The sequence below is a fragment of the Centruroides vittatus genome, unplaced genomic scaffold (genome assembly GCF_030686945.1).
Source record: "Centruroides vittatus isolate TY-2023 unplaced genomic scaffold, ASM3068694v2 contig_926, whole genome shotgun sequence".
In the NCBI taxonomy this organism is placed as follows: domain Eukaryota; kingdom Metazoa; phylum Arthropoda; class Arachnida; order Scorpiones; family Buthidae; genus Centruroides; species Centruroides vittatus.
In genome coordinates, this window is record NW_027122612.1 from 2,256,168 (window position 1) to 2,276,736 (window position 20,569).

The window sequence follows — 20,569 nt, forward strand, 5'->3', positions numbered from 1 at the left end:
TTTAATTGGCGAGGTTGAGGCCGAAGTTTTAAACGCGAAAACGTGTACGTCGGACGTTCAGCGCCTCTTTCTTCTAAGCCTAGAAGTTTGACAATGGCGTTTGGAAAGTCAGTGGAATCATGCTCGACGTTCCAAACGCTATTGTGAAACTTTTAGGCTTAGAGGAAAGCGGCGCTGAACGTCCGACGTACACGTTTTCGAGTTTAAAACTTCGGCCTCAACCTCGCTAGTATTTGCGCGTTATGCAGGTCGACTCTTATGCCCGGGTTCGAAGCATAAGTAGGTAGGGCAGTGGTACCTCTGTTATGATCAATGTCATACCTGTGTTCGCATAAACGCTTATCTAGAGAACGTATCGTAGAGCCAATATACACAAGGTTCCTTTGAAATCTATGATCCCATAATGGGACAGAATATACCCCTGGAGCCAATTTTTTGTCTATGTGATCTTTGCAGTTGGGGAGGATGTCATAAATAGTATTACGTCTCTTATATGTAATTTTTTTGTTTGTAACCGCAGCAATTTCTTTATAAATAGGGTCAAGGTCGTGGTTATATTCAACTACGGTCCAAGATTGAGGATTATTCGAGTTGTTAGTGCATGAGTTGTAGTATATTATATACTTGCGACGAATAGGCAAACGCAAGGTTATGAATTAATCTTCGCCCATACTCGTGTCGTGAGGCTATGTTATGGATGAGTTGTAATTTTGCCAATGTATCGCCGAATTTTGAATTGTGTGTGAACGCTCTTTTGGTTAGGGCCCGAAACGCCGCTTCCTTGTATGAAAAGGGCTCATCCGAATTGGTTGGGATGAATACAGGAGTATAGCATGGCTTGTAATAGACCTTGGTTGATATCCTGTCACCTTCCAATTGTATAGTGATATCAAAGAAGTTTGCATTCGAATTACTTATTTGGTCTAACTTGATGCAGAAACCATACCGGTTAAAGTTATCAAAAATTAACTAGCTGTAACACAGGCGAACCGCGTCCTCCTAGCTTCAAGATGTCGCCCCAGCCATCCGATTTGTCTTGTCTTGTCTTGGGTTTATCTGGAGATTCCAGCCTCTTGGTTCTCCGATGTGCTTCCGCCTGTTGGTTAGTTCAGGCGATCAGATTTCTCTAATGCAGTGTTTTTCAACCTTTTTCATTGAGTGGCACCCCTGATTGAAAAATAAAAAATCGTGATACCCTTGACCAGTGGCACTACATGTTATCTACATGTAAAATAATAGTCTCGCTATTGTTTTTTAAATCTACTTTTATTATCGGTCCTAAACTTTGCGACACCCCAATCGTGGCGCCGCGGCACCCTGGTTGAAAAACACTGGTCTAATGTATTGCTCCAAGGCAGCCACATGCTGCTGTGCTGATGTTGTTGTTGTCGGCCAGTAGATCGGGGTTAATGAGTGGGACAGATCAATGTTTATAGACAGGGCCCTACCAAGGGTGCGTCGGGGTCCATCGTAATGGGGGCAATTTAGCCAGAAGTGTTGTGTTGTTTCCTCTTTGCCGCAGTTAGGGCACGTGGTGAGTCTGCAAGGCGCTGAAGGTGCAGGAATGCGGTCAATGGAGCCGTGTCTGTTCGAAGACGTGCAGTAGGGTTTCCAGGTGTCGGGACGAGGTATGGTGGTAGGGCCAGTTGTCAAAGGGGCGAAGGTGATCACGTCCCTTTCTGCGCAGGATTGGCGTCCAGTCGTCGGTTAGGTGTTGGATGGTTGACCGCCTTGTATCTCGGGAGATGTCTTTCAGCTATAGCGGGCGTCGTATAGTTCCGATGATTGTACCTGTTCTTGCTGCTTTATCTGCTGCCTCATTGTCTGGGATTCCCGCATAGACCAGGGTCCATCCAATGGCAAGAGGTTGCGGCCGCAATTGTCGCTGCCAGATCTATTATAAGTGGCGATGATTTGTGAGTGACCATTAGCAGTGCTTGGAGCACTGAGCGGCTATCTGAGATAATCACCGTTGGTCTTCTGAGAAGATGACTCAGATGAAGGGCCTGTTGAATTGCTAGGGCCTCCGTCCCAAAAATGCTACATCCATCGTCTATGTGCCATGTTTCGCAAATGTTGTGAGAAAGAATGACCACACCGGCGATCGTCCTGAGTGGAGTTTTTGACGCGTCTACGCCGATTATCACGCAGTCTTCCCACTGTTTTGAAATCACCTCTCGGAAGCGGGCGATGTCAACTGTCGGTGGGTTTTACTCCGCCGTCGGGAATATGTTTAGGTATAATAGCGATAGTAGAGTTGTCACGTCTGGTGGAGCGTGCTGTTAGCGGTATACGCGTATCTTTGCCGGGGATAGGCTTGTCTGGCGTATGTTAGCCAGTGCCCTCTGGATATAGGGTTTCTGGTATTGGCATCACTGGTAGTACTTCAGGCTTTCTGCTGTCTGAAGTAGGGCGTAGAGGGGGCTGAAGCGCCCTCTTGCCATATGGTTAGCAGTGTGGATCGTTGTCCGCTTGCGGAGTCTGGTTTTGTAGAGTATGTAACCCGTTTCCGTGTAGAGTGATATTACAGGTGTACTCCTGGGAACCCCCAAAACCGTGCGTAATGCTGCGTGAAGGGTCTTGAGTGTACTGGGTGGGGCGCCCTCAAGTAGTGGTGCCCCAAAATCTGCCATTGGTCTGAGGACAGTATGGAAGAGGCAGAGTAGGTCTGATGTTCGGGCTCCGTTTCTTCGTAGCTATCCGACCGTCTTTTATAAGCTTTATAAAAACGCTCTCCTAAAAATGTGGGAAAATAAAAAATAAAAAATTAACAATGAAGCATATGAAATCATAATTGAACCAAAATTTAAGAAAAAATTTCAAGAAGTATTTCACAAATTACAACAAAATCTTCGTTTATTTTTAAACAAAGATATTTTAATATTCAGTATTTTATTTAATAGCAGATTCACTAGACCGCGAGTGACATTACAGTATACCATAATGTATCAACAACAGACCCATCATTGACCAAGCGTTTCCGTTCCCCGAACATTGGAAGTTCGGTCGTGGGTTCGCGCCTGGCCCGGACGGGGGTTGGCCACGTGAAGTTTTCCGGTTTTCTCTAAGTCTGTAACGCCCGAATAGGGACCAATTACTTTGTATAAAGGGCTGGCAGAATTACAATTTAATAAAAAGTAAAAAACTCTTACAGATGGATACTAGTCCAACCTTCACTGCTTGCCATGTCCAATCACCGGGAACAACTATTTCCATTGCAGGGACAACCTTTCTTTAGAGGCTATGCCTCTGCACAAATATGCAAAACAGTTTAAAATGTCCACAGGTGACAATCCCAACACAATCAAAAATATAATATTTCTTTGTATAAAGGGCTGGCAGAATTACAATTTAATAAAAAGTAAAAAACCCTTACAGATGGATACTAGTCCAATCTTCACTGCTTGCCATGTCCAGTGGACATTTTAAACTGTTTTGCATATTTGTGCAGAGGCATAGCCTTTCTTAAGAAGGCTATGTCTCTGCAATGGAAATAGTTGTTCACTGTCGATTGGACATGGCAAGCAGTGAAGATTGGACTAGTATCCATCTGTAAGGGTTTTTTACTTTTTATTAAAAAGGGACCAATTACGTTTAAAAAAACCTCCCGGAAGGCAATATTCCCCGCGTATAAACAAAATATATATATAGTAATCACTACGTCACAACATACCACGGGATATCATAGCATAGTAGCACTCGCCCCCCAAAAAAGACAAGTATCAACAACAATACTACAAATTTGAAATTATAAAAAATAAACGTGTTTATATTAAATTTATTTTATTTTAAAATAATTCAGTGAGAAATAAATTAAAATCGTTTTTAAAATAAATAATTAAAATTATCTAGAATTTATTAAATTTACTTTATGTTTGTTTTATGCCAGTAGGGGGAGTCTGGAAGGAAGTAATTACTGTTTAACGAAGCAGAGGAAGATGTGAAGTGATTTTACAAGTGAATAAATATATGAAATCGTTTTGATATTATATATGAAAGTTGATTATCGATCGTGATATGTGAACAAAATGGAAAGTAGTTTGAAAGGTGGGTGAGAGAATCGATATAAGAATTATCCTTATTTAGTAATATCTTTTTTTTTTTATTTGTTGAAAGCATTCATTCGCGGGAGAAATTGACACATTTTCATTGAAATTTACTTTTTAAATATTATTTAAAATAAAAACAATTAAGTAATTGAGAAATTGATGATTTTTATATGTCAAACTATGCTTATAAATAGAATTTGGATTGTTACATGTTTGTTTATAACATTTATTTTAAATATAATAATAATTTTTCTTGTTATTAAGCTGTATAATATAATTGTTTTCATAATAATAAGGGCTGTCTGACGTTTCCACTCCTTCGGACATCCAAACTCAACTCCTCTTTAAACTTTTATCACTTTATGAATAATAAAATGCATAAACTGTATAAAATTTAATGAAATAAAATGGCTGTCTGTTGAAGTTTAACCTCTCCCCTGGTCCGACTTTGTCGTAATCCCTCTCTCCCTTCCGGTGTGGACGTCGTCTATGGATGGTCCTTAAGCATGGGTAAATGGCAATTAAGTTTAATATCTTAATTGCCAATTGAAATTTTACAGAAATGAGTAAGTATAATTATCGTGATATACTTGGGATCTGATGGTTCGATAGGATGCATTATTGCTTACGATGTACTCGATTCTTTAACGCTTGCTCTTTAGCCCTGAACTTCAATGGTTTTTGTGTGTATGTCAAACGATAACCTTTGTATTGCTGTTATGCTGCAATTAACTGCTACTATATTATACGGCTTAACCGTTAAAGCGGGAATTATTCCTTTTTGTATGATGTAGTGCCTGTATTATTTTCATTCGCTTGTTATGTGATTGTGTGGCTCCGTCACAGTCGCACTACAGTTTTGGTACAATTGCTGGTTTAATCTGTATGTCGTAATATGTTAATTTGATAAAATGCAGGCTATTATTTTGGATCCTGTGACCCACATAATGTATACACTTTGGACTTGGTATAATTTATATTTTTTTCAGAGTAAATTTCTAATTGTAAATAAAGAACTGTATTTATCTATATTTGGTATTATATTAAAGAAGTTATGTTAAAATTTACTGATTTAGAACAAGTATTTTAGAGTAAATTTTGTTTATAAAACTGTACCCATTCAAATCTACTTAAACAGAAGGCCTTTTATGCAGAGTAGAAAACTATAATCTAATTTGGCCTAAAATATCATTTTAATGGTTTTTGGCTTGAATTTTAATTTTAGATACTATATCTTTATCCAGTCATCCACAAATACACTGTATAAGAAATATAGTAATATAGATTTGTTTAAAACATTTTGTAATAAATTGTTTTAATTGTGTTTTTTGAACAGTTGAACAGTACAAGATTGTGAAAACTGTTTGAATAAGCCATTATTTACTTGTTACGTAAAATGAATTACTTAAGTTTCATAATTATATAGGTCAACTGAAATGAAATATTCAAGAAGTGAAGTACTCTAAAAAGCATTTTGACTGATCGAAATAATTTTTTTTGAGTTAGTTGTGAAATAAAAATATTTGTAATAAAATGTTGATATGCTGGTTTTTCATGTATTTTTTTTTTCACTCAATTAGTCCAGCTTCAAAGTTTCAAATAAAGTTAGATTAATTTAATTTTGAAAATAGTCATGTTGGGCTATGTTTTGATAATAAACATAACCCTTACTCAATTAATAACTATGTAACTAATTTATGTAATAAAATAATATAATATTAAGATCTAAATACTTAACAGTGTTAACAAAAAATAACAATATCAAACATAAGCAAAAATATATTACATAAGTTCATCCAAGAACTAAAGCAGAAATATATTTGACAATATGAAAATTTGAAGTCATCTTTGGAAATAGAAAAATGTATCAATCATTTAAGTTGTTAAAACATGTATTGTCTTATACAGAACCATTTAATTTTATGTAAGATCAAGATATTAAACATTGAAATAGTAATTTTGAATGCATTTCTATTTGAATTCTAAAATAAATCCCGAAATTTCCTCAAGACTTCACAAAAGGAAAAAAATTTGTGTGTGTATGTTGTTATAAGTTTAATTATGAAACTTAAATATTAAAAAAAAAAAAAAGGTTTATTTTAAAAAGTTTTCTTGTTAAAAGATGTAAGTTTCTTTCATTTTTATTAACCTGTCTGTTAATTCATTAAACATTATTTTTTATATTAAAGTTTTTGTTATTAATATATTTAATCACAGAAATATAACTTTAAGGACTATACTATATTAATAAATAATTCAATTTAGATTTGATGGCAAGATTGACAAACCAAACATCGGATAGTGTACGACCAGCCTGCAAAAAATGTGGCTATCGTAAGTATTATGAAAGCTATTCTATCATTAATTTTTATTTTAATCAGACTTTAATTTTTAATTTAAATTATTTTTATTAAGAAAATATATTCTATAAATCTTAAAAGTTAAAAGAACATTTTTCATAATGGAAAGGACATAAAAATGAAAAATTGCAAAAAATGAAGGCATAAATATTTTATGTCTTAAAATCAGATTTATTTAGCAACAATATATTGCTTTTTATCATTATTATCACATATTTTTACTTTACACTATATTGCAACTATCCTTAATGCATTCTGTATTCTATAGTTCATTAGTAGTATGTAAAATACACATTGTTCTGCTTGAAAGTACCCAATTTGATTTGGCTATAAAAAAAAGTTAATGGTTAAAAGGTATAAGTTCATCAAAGATATTATGAGAGAAAAACTCATGGTAATTTTTTCAATAAAATTTGATATCTCTGTGCACTTCAGCACTCACAGTGACATCATCGAGACAGTAGGCAATTTCTTGCTATGTCAATTTCAGTATGTCCTGTCTCAGTGTCAGTGGCTGCAATGATGCACTCCAGAAGATCTTGAAAGTCTCTGACCAAACTTGCATAAACCATATCTTTCATGAAACCCCACGAAAAGAAATCCAGATTGGAAGATCTTTATGGCTGTGTCATCAGGCATACCAGACCATGACCTATGCTTTCTCCTGTTGAAAAGCTACAAGAGAAAGCATAAGTCATATGATTGAACAATAATGCTCACAATTCGATCTTTCAGTATGAAGAAATCTCCATTAAATTTGATGAAATTTTCCACATGTGCCATTTGTTGCTTTTATATATAAATCTTAAATCATTTATTTTTTTATGGCAAATTAAAATTGGGTACATTTGAGCAGAATGCTACATTTTAAATGAACATTATTTTCTGTTTAATAAAAAATCATTCATACAATTAATATTAGTACAGGATTTATTTACTTATTTTCAGTTACATTAGGAAAAGTTTGGCAATGATAGATTTCCTCCCCTCTAATTAACATTAAAACACCAATTAAAAGATGAAAACTTAATTGCCTACCTGTAATTAAAATGACAGTTTCTACATTTAATGTCTAGTAAAAAGAAATTCAGTAACAAGTTGCTTAACTTTCCTGGCAACATTTGTTGGCACCATCTGTTATATTTTGTTTAAAAATCTTCTATATTTTTAACTATTATAAAATGGCAAAAAGCTTAATTTTGAGGATAGGGATGGGTTTTATAAAAAGATTGTAAATGCTAATAATGAGTAAAATTGTCATGAAGTCTGACCCTACTAGAGATACACACGACCCTCTTTATCTCCCCACCCCCTCTACCTTTAATCACCAAAATTTAATAGCATCAATTCCCCTAATAACAACAAGCCTCCTTGCAAAATTTCAGATATTTTTGACAAAATGCCCAGGAATTATTAAGCTTCAAAGAGGATGAACAATATCATGCCTCACACACACACACACACACACACACACACACACACACACACAAGCATCTATACCAGGGTGGGCGAGCAAAAGTTCAGTGGGAGCCGCAATGTAGGTTTTGCAAAATGCATGGGAGCCGCAGTTCTGTACTGTGGTGGTGGATAGTATGGTAAGGTGTGCGATTTTATTACATAATATAAATATAAAACAAATATTGAATTTTTCTAATAAACATATTTTTACAAAATTATAAAAATGAAATTGTACAAATATTAATAAAAAACAGAAATTAACACTTTCAGCTAGAGCCGCACGTAACTCAAAAAGAGCCGCATTTGCCCATGCCTGATCCATACAAACAGAAATTACCTCCAAATTTTTTTCGTATTTCTCGACATTTTAAAGTGTCCTGAGTCTAAAAATGTAAAAATCTTGGAGGGTCATTTTTTGAGTAAAAATGACCCTCCAAGATTTTTACACACTCACCATACTTTCTCTCTGTTTTATATATAACAGTCAGGAAAGTAATAATCTGAATAAATCCTGTTTAATTATTTGATTACAAAAATTTAGGATTGGATGTAATTTTTTCATAATTTTTGCAATGTTAATTAATATCATCTTGCTTGATTTACATTCACTTTCATTTTTAATAACATTATTTTTTTAAAAATAATAATTAATAATGAATATTGCTTCATTAATATATAAGTTATAATCAAAAAGTTTCCAGACTGTGCACACTACTTTATTAATACAAATGACAAAAGAAATTATTTTAATATTTTTTAAAATTGCATAAAAAAATCTTAGGGACAGTAGAAGCAGTCTGTCCCTCTAGGCCTAGCCTTGCTAAGATTTTTTTACTGTCAAAAACTTTTCTCTTCCATAAATTTTATTAAATGTTGATAAGTAACAACAACTTAAAAAAATGATCCAAATACTGGTTAACAAATGCTACAAAAGAGGTGATGTTTAGCAATTCTATTTACATGTTCTGCATATATAACTGCCTTCAATATTTGTATTTTTTCTGATGTTTTGTAAGAAGCTATAACTTTTCAAATTGCATATTCATTTTGTGTAGTGTTTTACGAAAAGAAAACATGTAAAAAGGAATGCATATATAACTTTTTGTTTTAATGCAGTGTAATGTCTCAAAGATTTTTTAAATGTTAAAAACAACTTTAAATGAAATTATTTTTATAAGAAAAGTTCGTTTGAACTAATGTGACTGTTTAATAGTTCAACCATAAACATCTGTTATTGGTACACGATGTATCATGTGATCTGTTCATTTGCAATGACTTTTAACTGTTGTTTTGACTGCATGTATGCATCAGTTCTAAGATGCAAGTCTACTTTGAAGAAATAAAAATGAATAAAAATATAATAAGTGTCTTAAAATTGAGGAAATAAGATATTTATTTAATAAATAAAAATATAAATATGACTTTTTCACACAGGTAAACATCTTGCTTTTGTCCTTCTTTTTCGCCATTACACCATCAGCAATCCTTAAAAATAGTAAAGGAACATGGCTGGTGTTTACATTTAATAAATAAAAATATAAATATGACTTTTTCACACAGGTAAATACCTTGCTTTTGTCCTTCTTTTTCGCCATTACACCATCAGCAATCCTTAAAAATTCACAAAGTTACAGAGACGACCTTTCTTTTTAGGCTACTGCCTCCGCAAAAAAAATGTAAAAATATAAAAACAGGTAGAGCGTCCTCTGATGTTCTTTGCCCTGCCATAATATTACATTTAAGTAAACAAAATAATAAAGGAGCATGGCTGGTGTTATTTATATTTAATAAATAAAAATATAAATACGACTTTTTCACCTTCCTTTACTATTATTTTACTTAAATGTAATATTATGACAGGGCAAAGAACATCAGAGGACGCTCTACCTGTTTTTATATTTTTACATTTTTTTTGCGGAGGCAGTAGCCTAAAAAGAAAGGTCGTCTCTGTAACTTTGTGAATTTTTAAGGATTGCTGATGGTGTAATAGCGAAAAAGAAGGACAAAAGCAAGGTGTTTACCTGTGTGAAAAAGTCATATTTATATTTTTATTTATTAAATGTAAACACCAGCCATGTTCCTTTACTATTTTTTTACTTAATTTTAATATTGATATATCAAAAATAAATATCTTTATGTATGAACTTAATGATAAAATTGCAAAAAGTCTTGAATAATTGTGTCATCATTCACATGACTAATAGTAGTAAATTAATATCAAACAGTACATTTTGACTAACCAACCCATCAGATTTTCAGTCACTTCCAAAAAGAAAACATGTTAATTATTTCTCACAATGAAGTATAATATAAATGACATAAGACTTTTTTTTTATATCTGTTTAATTCTCTTTTTCCATTTGCCGAGATGTGTTTCGGGTCTTTGCCCCTTTTCTGTCAGCTTTTTCCATTAAGGTGTTATACGTTTAATTTTCCGAAAAAGTATAATAGAAACACATCTTAGCAAATGGAAAAAGAGAATCAAACAAATGTAAAGAAAGTCTTGTGTCATTATATTACACTTCATTGTGAGAAATAATCAAATAGGAAGATTGACATGGTTTCATATAAAGAAGATTTATTTTCTTTTGGTAAAACACTTTATCAAATGAATATGCAACTTAAAAGTTACGGCCCTTTACAATTCAATATGAAATTTTGTAAGAAAATAAAGATTTCTTGATTTAACTTAGCATGCAATAAGATCATAATCTTATTGAATGACAACTTAAATCAATGAATATTAATTGTATTGAAAACATATCTTTTTTAGTTTCATAAAGATGATGATAAAATTCTTCTTATAAAAACATTTAAAAAGTATGGAAATAAAGTTTTATACATGCTAAGTTTAAGTAAATTAAATATTTTATCGATACATGTTCTGTTCTGTTAAATTAATATGTAAATATTTTTATAATTATATTATATATATAATTAAATATTATAAAATATTATTATAATTTATATAAATTATATAATTATAATTTCGTAATAAATTACTTGATATTTAACTATTTCTATTTATTTTTGTTTATTGTTTAATTATTCTGTTTGTTGGATATTTGAAAATATAGAATAATTTTTAACTGTAGCTGGACATTTTACATACCAGTGTCGTAATTTCCTGAAAGTGAATCCTAACAAAGATATTGTATTGGATATAAGTAGCACAAGTTCTGAAACAGATAGTGATGAAGAATTTATTTCTCCTTTATCAAAACTCAGAGGTAAATCTATTATTTACATATAAGATTTATTCTTGAAATTATTTAAAATAATATATTAAATAAAATTCTTAGTCTGTTAGAGACCCAAAATTTCTCCCAAGCAAACACAAAATTTCCCCAAAACTTTAAAGTACAAAATTGATAAATAATTTTAATTTAAATGATATTATTTTTCATTTTAATAATTTTGATTGTGTAACAAAACAAATTTTTGATTTTTTTTCCAGTTTATTAATATTTTAAAAGGTTCAGGAAATTTATTAAGAGAAATTTAATATATATGTACTTTTGTACATGAATTATACAGGATTTGTTAATGGATAATAAATAAATAATTAGTTTTATCTTTTTTCTAAGCAGTATAGATTTATGGTTGTGGATTAACAACAGAATAAACTACTTTAATTTAATAAAACATTTTATTTTTAATTGTAATAATTTGGAAATTATAAAATATATATAACTTAATTAGAAAAAATAACTAATTAAAAATTTGGAGAAGCACTACACTCATGACACTTTATAAATTTGCAGCCGTGTTTATTCGGTACGAACGTTTTCGGTCGTGTTTAACGACCTTCTTCAGGAAATATCCAAAAAAATTCGAACACAACAAAAATCTGCAAAAACGAACAAACTTCGGAACGTTTTTAAAAATATTCTAAAGAGAATTGCGTGCGCCATCTCTACATCGATGCGTATTAAATAACACATTACATGAGAATAAAATAAAAATAAATAACAGACAATAAAAAGTAATATGCTCCTTGGAGACATTAAAAATAAAATACAAACATAAACTATGGTGCAAGCCGAACGGCGCACAGAACATAGGGAAGGAGAGGAGCTGTGCAGAGACAAAAAACTACGGTTTCTGTCCTTGTGTAGGCTTCCGCATATCCGCTTTTCTGAGGTTTACATGTCGCCTGAGCGCCAGGCTGCAGATATTTTACTAGCCTCTCTGAAGTTGATAGATTGTCCTTTTTGGCTTGCTTTGCAGATATGCCAAGCTTCTGTATAACGGAGGTGCTTTACGTTGCGAACTGTTTGTACTAATCTTGCTTGGGCCCATTCAGCTTGGACTTCTTGGGGATCTGCCAGGACGTAAGTCGCCAACGCTGTGCATGGTTGTTCGCTTCTTATATTTCTCTGATGTTCCGCCAGCCTTTCCTTGAGTGATCTTCTGGTGGCTCCGATGTAAAATAGCTTATTTTGCCTCCGTGGGTCCGTAATAGGGATCCTGTAAACCCCCCGGAATCCCACTATATACCAGCTGCTAAGAGCGGATAAAGATGCCATGGACACTAACTCCCTTCCGGGGGTTTACAGGATCCCTATTATGGACACACGGAGGCAAAATAAGCTATTTTACATCGGAGCCACCAGAAGATCACTCAAGGAAAGGCTGGCGGAACATCAGAGAAATATAAGAAGCGAACAACCATGCACAGCGTTGGCGACTTACGTCCTGGCAGATCCCCAAGAAGTCCAAGCTGAATGGGCCCAAGCAAGATTAGTACAAACAGTTCGCAACGTAAAGCACCTCCGTTATACAGAAGCTTGGCATATCTGCAAAGCAAGCCAAAAAGGACAATCTATCAACTTCAGAGAGGCTAGTAAAATATCTGCAGCCTGGCGCTCCGGCGACATGTAAACCTCAGAAAAGCGGATATGCGGAAGCCTACACAAGGACAGAAACCGTAGTTTTTTGTCTCTGCACAGCTCCTCTCCTTCCCTATGTTCTGTGCGCCGTTCGGCTTGCACCATAGTTTATGTTTGTATTTTATTTTTAATGTCTCCAAGGAGCATATTACTTTTTATTGTCTGTTATTTATTTTTATTTTATTCTCATGTAATGTGTTATTTAATACGCATCGATGTAGAGATGGCGCACGCAATTCTCTTTAGAATATTTTTAAAAACGTTCCGAAGTTTGTTCGTTTTTGCAGATTTTTGTTGTGTTCGAATTTTTTTGGATATTTCCTGAAGAAGGTCGTTAAACACAACCGAAAACGTTCGTACCGAATAAACACGGCTGCAAATTTATAAGGTGTCATGAGTGTAGTGTTTTAATAAGATATGCAGTCTACGATGAGTTATTTGGAGAAGCAATAGCATATGTGCATAGTAAGTCAAATGCTGTTTTATTTCGTCAATATGCCATACCATAAGGGATGTGAGGGTCAGGGAATTTGTACAAAGTTGATCAGGGAAAGTCGTGAAATTTAAAACAAAATTTGAATAGGAACCCTGTTCTGATGTATTTTAAGTTTTGAATGTTGATGAGTGATTTCAAAATATTATCAAAATATGGACTTTGGTTTTAACTTTTTTATTTCAATATTTTTTAAAATTTATTTTAATGAGCCTTAAAATATTTTAAAATATGATTTGAAGAAATTAGGTACAATTATTATTTTATTATATACTATTTATATTGTATGCCTTGCTAAGTTTTCTAATATATATAAATAATTTTATATATTTTTTCATTTGTATTTAAAATTAATTTCTGTATTTCAAATTTTTCTAAGAATTCAAACAATTCACAACACAAAAAAAACATTAAAAAGTTGAACCATTTACAACTTTTTTTAATGTTTTTCAAATGAATTAGTTTTGAGAAGTCATGTGATTTAGAAACTAATTTGTTATACCATTGTGTTAAAATCTTTTTTATTTACTTTTATCAGGGCTTCCATTCATTGCTAATCAAATCATTTTTACAAATAAAACTATTCAAACTTCAAAACATAAAATAATTATTAAAACACTATAAAATTCAAAAAATATTTTTATTTACTTTTCCGCTACGTTAGAAATGAATAAATCTTAATTTTTTATTATTTATTTCTTGTGATTTGAAAATAAACAACTTACAATTAATTATTTCTTTGTTCCTGTTTTATGATAAAGTTCTTAGATGAAAAATTCCATGCAAAGATGATACATCCCATGCAAAGTTTGTGTTTTTTACATTAACTTTGTTGTTTCACTGAAAATCTTTTTATATAAATATTATAGTTAATAGATAACCCAAGCCACAGGTGCAAGAAACAATAGTTATAAATTTTATAGGGTTTTTGGATTATAACACGCTTCATACTCAGTGTTCATTTTTTAGATAGAGAAATTCAAGGTCACTAACAAAGTGGTTTTTTTTTTATATTTATTTTTTTGTAAAATTTTGTGTATGCAATGTAATCACAAATCCCATTAAGTAATACACTAAGAAATTAACCTTTCAACTGTGGGTTAGTCAGGTATGGAGCTATCCCTATGTAGTGGAGAATAAACATGGGAAATTTTTAAAGTATTTTTCCACACGTTTTTTCTCATTACCATTTTGGGAAAAGATTTTGTAAACAGTTATGTTTAGTAAAGAAAAGTCGTTTTATTGTTACATAATTCCTTTTTTATGTGAATTTTTTTTGTGGTAGTTTTTGGCTAGTTTTTGGCGATATCTGCAAAAGAATTTTGCGGATATATCCGTCCTTTACCACTGCCACACGATCGCCCTTGATGGATATATCTGTCAGTCACTGCTGAGTGGTAAGGCTACATTTACAATAAATAAATAAATTATAAAGCCATTAGAATGATATTCAATTTTAAAATTAAAAGAATTAATATTTTTTTAAATTGCAGACAGTGAAAAGAATTGTTTTGTTAAAACATTATTATAGCTTTTATTTGATATTATTGTGAAATTAAATTGTTTATCACAATAGACAATTAACATAACAATTTCATCTTAAATGAAAATTATGGTTATTTGTGTCTGAATAAAGAAATAGTGAATAACTTATTTCATAACAAGATGTTAGTGTTATTTAATTAGGTAAGATTATGATTTAATCAAATCTTTCATATTTAATGATATATTTTCAAGGAATTACTTACATTAAAAATTAAGAAAATTATTCTAATATTTTGATCATTAAATATTATATAGAAATGGAAGCAAAACAAACTTCAGCTGAAAATACATCTCAAGATAAACAGGAAAAAAAGAAGCTGAAAAGGTATTTTTTAAACAGTTAAAAAAGAAATAATTTATTTCAATTTCTAAATTCCTTTGTTTACATTTTTGAATAATCACAAAATTTTTGAGATATTTATTTAGGTCAGGGCTTCTTAAACTGTGGGTTACAACTCTAAAGGGGGTTGCAAAAATTTGATTGCTTAATTAAATACATAGTACAAAATTTTACTGCTATGTGTTTTCAGCATTGATGATTATAAAATCAAGATGTTAGTCAACTCTGAAAAACATTGAAGATACTCCGTATACTGCAGTATCAAATACGTGATTCTTTATGTAAAAGTAAACAAGCACATCTATCTCATTAATATGCAAATTTGCTTTTATCTTTAATAAGTGCAATAAATGGCAAAATAATATGGATATCAAAGAATTGCTTTATGATTTATTAGCGAGGTTGAGGCCAAAGTTTGCAATGTGAAAATGTGTACGTCGGACGTTCGGCACCCTTTCCTGTAAGCCTAGAAGTTTGACAATAGTGCTTGGAAAGTTGGTGGAATCATGCTCGATATTCAAACGCCATTGTCAAACTTCTAGGCTTACAGGAAAGTGGCGTTGAATGTCCGACATACATGTTTTCACGTTGTAAACTTTGGCCTCAACCTCGCTATTATTAGTAAGAGATTTTGTTTGTTTACCTATTTTAAGTACCTGTATACTGGGGATGACACAAAATTTCCTCGGGGTTGTGAGTGAAAAAGTTAAAGAAGCCCTGATTTTCTAAAAACTAAATAAATGTCATTGAAAATTTTAATGTACATTTATCTGAATAATGTATATATATGAGAATCTCATTTTAATGGATTGATTGCCTGGGCTGCTAAAAATCGCCTGTTCTGAGAATCCATTATATCAAGAAAGATGGATTTTCCGCATACCCAGGAAAATATCCTTTAACCCCCTACATATAAAAAATACTTGTACTTGAAATTATTCATTCTCTTGAGATCTCTATTCTTTATTTTATAGAAACACATATGTTACAAGATCATATATTATACCTTATGTGTGTACAATAAAACTGATGGAAACTGTATATACTGTAAGCACAAATTGTGTATGTTCATTAGCACTTCACTTGACTTCACTATTTGTTAAAAGAACTCATCCATGTTTGTTTTGTTGCTACTTTTCTGCCTATTGAATACAACTGCTTGATATTAACAATGTCATATACAGAATTTTTTTGCATTTTTCAACTTTTTAAGATCCATTATTCTGAGTTACAGATCCACTAGAAGGAGGTAACATTACATTGATTTGGCGGGACCTGGGAAAAAATCCGTTATTCTGAAAAAACTGTTGTTTAGTGAACCATTAAAATGAGATTCTATTGTATATACATCATATATTGTATATATATATTACCCTATAGAGTAAGCACGTATACATTGTTCTTCAAGTTTGTCTCATTGTAATGTGTGAACTTTACAGATAGCTAGAGACATCTCTTGGCACGAATAGAAAACTTTTTCCCACTTAGTTTTTGTGTGTTTTGCAAGATATAGCCTAGCATTTTCTAGCCTAAAGACAAACATGGCAGTTGTTCACACTTACTGTCTTTTTTCTGAATTGTTGGAATTATTCAGTACAATAGGAAGAAGAAAAAAATTGTGTCTAGTTTATTAAGAAATATGAATGCAGTATTAATTGTTTTGCAAATGTTACATTTCTGAGTGACAACCTCACTAGTAAGTGCATGCAATTTTTTTAGTTTTTTTTGTCAGTGATGACATCACAGCTGTGCAGTGTCAAGTGATCAGCATAGATCACTCCCTAAAATGATATATAGTCTAACTCGTTTATAAGGTCATCCATGGGACCGGCAATTTTTTGACGTTATAACAGAGTGTCGTTATCTGTGAAGTCTATTATTATCATAATAAATTTATTATCATATTTATAAAAATGCAAACTACATGTTTAAATCAACTTTATTTACATTATTATGTTGGAGTTTACATCGATGTAATTAAAAATTTCGAAAATTTCCTTTTATAAGAAATTTCTATTTGTCATAAGTTTCAATAATGGCGGAACTTCTGGTTTTGAGAATAATATCGAATCAAAAGGCAACAAAAGGTTAAACTAATGTATGCCAATTAAAAATAATTCTATTATTTCTTTATAAACTATTTAATGTAATATGTTATATTAAAAATAATAGAATATTTAACAATTTAGCATAAAGTAATTTAAAAATGAGTATATAATAACCAATCATCACGTCGTTAAAAGTGTAGCAAACCTCATCCTACCGAAGTCAGGTGGGGAGAGTACCACCCAAGTCATTCTAAGAAGTGGACTCTGACCTTAGGTCTAAACACGTAGTATTTTCTTTGTGAAATAAAATTTGTAAATTTGGGAGTACTTCAAATATGATGTTAAAACAGGGTTTTATGTCGTTACAAGCGGGATTTTTAACATTATCTAGTATAGTAAAGTCGTGGGACCGATAAAAATTTGACGTTACATAAGGGTTGTCGTTACATCTGATGACGTTATAACCAAGTTAGACTGTAATTTTACTTGCTAGCATTTCCACTCAATTCTTTTTGCGTTTAGGCAGAAAACAAACTGTGCCTAGTTAAAAAACTAACTTTCCACGGAAGAGAGGGAGCCAATGGTAAACTAACTCATCAAAGGGTTTTTATTAACCCTTTGATGAGTGAGTTTACAAAAGTACTTTTGCATGTTTGTCCCTCTGTAAGATTCTTCATTTATCATTTATACACAATTACATGAACACTTTCTGTTGCACAAAATATGATGTTGATGAAGCAAATGTTATAATGTGCTTTGATAGCAGTCATTCTTTGATTTATAATAAATTTGTTTTACTGCTCTGACATTGAATAAACAGTATTTTGGACTTTTTTTAAAGAGAGAGTATATTGTGTAAGATTAATTTTGGGAAAAACAAATACATTGTTAATTGTATAACAATATGCATCTTTTGGAGTGTGGCTTCATGATTGACCCATTTCTTCAAATGTATAATACCAAGGCATTGTACAATTGTATGTGGGTATCTTTCTGAAATAAAAATCATGAGAAAATTTGTTTAACCACTGTCATACTCAAACTTTGCTTACCAAAGGACACACTTAGCACACTGCTTTATAGTTAATAGCATTTCTACTTTTGTCATATGATGAAACTACCAGTTGAAACTTTCACCTTTTTTGCCATTGTGGCAAAATTTGAACTTCATACAACTAATGCATTTATTATGACATAGCTTTCAAATTATCTCATCCAAATCTGATTATTCTATATTTCTAAAAATCTCAACATTTTTATAAAATATCTCAGCAACTTTTTGCATACATATATTTAATTTTATATATGGCATGGATTGTTTTACATGCTATATGTTGAATTATATAAAATAACGTTGTTGATTTATTAAAACTTAAGGTTATAATAATATAAAATTAAATATATTTAAAACAATTGTAATTATTTTCAGGAAGAAACGATCTCGTTCACCAGGAAATTCCGATTCTGGTAGTGAGAGTGACATAGATACCGACACCAGTTCCAGCACACGACGCCGCAAACACAAAAAACATAAACGCCACAAGAAAAAGCAAAAGAAACCAAAAAAATCTTCCAAAAAGCACAGGAAAAGTAAGACCAATAGCGATAGTGACATGTCTAGTTAAATTATCAGAAGCAGTCAAACTTATAATCTGTCTCATCCAATAATATATTCAGACATATTAAACACATCTTGAAAATTGTTAATTCTTTCATCTGTATAAAAGAACATTAAAGGAAATATAAAATAATAAATACAATATATTAAGGTATGCAATTTAGACAGTGGTGTAAATGAAAATATTTTTCGAATTAAAATTACTGTCAAATTTGCATTTGTATTATCTCAATTATAAATAATACATATGTGACATCAACTCCTGTAAAGAATAGTTTTAAAATAGTTGGAAGTTTTTTAGGAGTCCTCAAATAATAATGTTCAATTTCCATTTAAATAAAAATAATTGTTTTGACAAATTATACCTACATATATAATGGTGTTTGACTTTTTATTTGGAATATAGAACATGTTACATGTATATGCAATTTACAAGAAATGACATGATTTTCAAATTAAGAAATATAACTGTTTTCAATAAAAATTTTAACTGAAATTCAAATAGTTGGGTGTAATTTCACGATAGTGATTCAATTAATGCATACAGTCATTAAAATTTAATATGAAAAATGATACTATTTTAACATGATCATGCAATTTTAATGTTAAGATACAGGTGTGTAATTTATAATTTAAAAGATGATTTTACAAATTATTCCCATATTCTATTATTACAATTTTACAAGAAATTAAAAATATTTGTAAATATGATTCATAAATTTAAGTACAATTAAAGTACAGTATGTACATATCAACAAATAATCAGCCATATAACACAGCGACATTCTACTATGATAAACCTTAAACACGACACTGTTGGCATGATCATTGTTGGTTCGAATTTACCTTGTTATTTTAATTGGGCAACCCGGCTTTATTGTTGTTATCGACATTTCCTCATACAGATAATTGAAACCAAAGGAGAAAATAATTCATTTACCATTTACATTATAATTCGAATAATATGAAATAGAAGAGATTCTACCCATTTCATTGGATGAATTGAAGTAGTAGGAAAAGGTAGACATATGCTATGGGAATGGATACCCAGAAGCGTAACAGAAAATACACAACACATTTTATCTACAGGAGATTGTTGGACATTGCCTTTGACCATGTTTGAACGTACGTTAGAAAATGGGATGTTGACAGTTATCATAACAATCATCCTCCCCAGAACGCCAAGTGGCTTTAGACTGAATTTCTAATGAAAAAGAAAAGGGAGAAACAAAAAAAAAATTTACACACCCATTTTTTTAAATCTTGATATGAAAAATTTCAATTGACTGTGAATCTTAAGAAAAATTTTGTTCCTAGAAGATTATAAAGGAAATTTGAATAAACGTTAACGAAAAGTCGTTTTCTATATTCCGTAGACGCCATGACTGATCTTGACCTCTCCAGATGGTACTGGGAGCCGGATTTCGAACAATTTGAGTCATCCCAGTCTTCAGGCAGCTCTCACGGATCTTCGGAAGATCTCTATACATGATCGCCTTTGCTTCTTCGAAAGGATATCCTTCAAGCAAAAGCTCAGAATGAGGACCCTTCTCCTGCAAGCGTCGTTATCCCAAACGAAGCTAAAGTTCCAAAGAAGGAATTAAGAGAATTGAAACAAGTAAACAAAAATGCGAAAGAGCGGACATTCGTTTGGCAGAAGAGAGAGAGAGAGAGAGAGAGAGAGGAGAGCAAAACAACGCCAAGAGGAAGAATTCCCCCAGACAGAGAAGAATCGAACAAACCCCAAGAGAAAGAAAGAAACAATA

At 31.7% G+C, this 20,569-nt stretch overlaps 1 protein-coding gene across 1 annotated transcript; it reads left to right on the top strand.

Moving 5' to 3' along the window:
* The first annotated feature begins 3,924 nt into the window (after nucleotides 1–3,924).
* On the top strand, nucleotides 3,925–19,299 carry LOC136984718 (protein SREK1IP1-like). The gene is made up of 5 exons (XM_067281822.1): nucleotides 3,925–4,047; nucleotides 6,315–6,383; nucleotides 10,963–11,097; nucleotides 15,053–15,122; nucleotides 18,615–19,299. The coding sequence occupies exons 1-5, from the start codon at nucleotides 4,029–4,031 to the stop codon at nucleotides 18,808–18,810; spliced, it is 489 nt and encodes a 162-aa protein (XP_067137923.1). The 5' UTR covers nucleotides 3,925–4,028; the 3' UTR covers nucleotides 18,811–19,299.
* Nucleotides 19,300–20,569: the final 1,270 nt, after the last annotated feature.

What these genes read in the sequence shown, in the direction of transcription:
- LOC136984718 (XM_067281822.1), top strand. An exon ending in CTGCAAAAAATGTGGCTATC is followed by an intron (nt 6,384 to 10,962) that starts GTAAGTATTATG and finishes TTTTAACTGTAG; the next exon opens with CTGGACATTTTACATACCAG. An exon ending in GAAAAAAAGAAGCTGAAAAG is followed by an intron (nt 15,123 to 18,614) that starts GTATTTTTTAAA and finishes AATTATTTTCAG; the next exon opens with GAAGAAACGATCTCGTTCAC.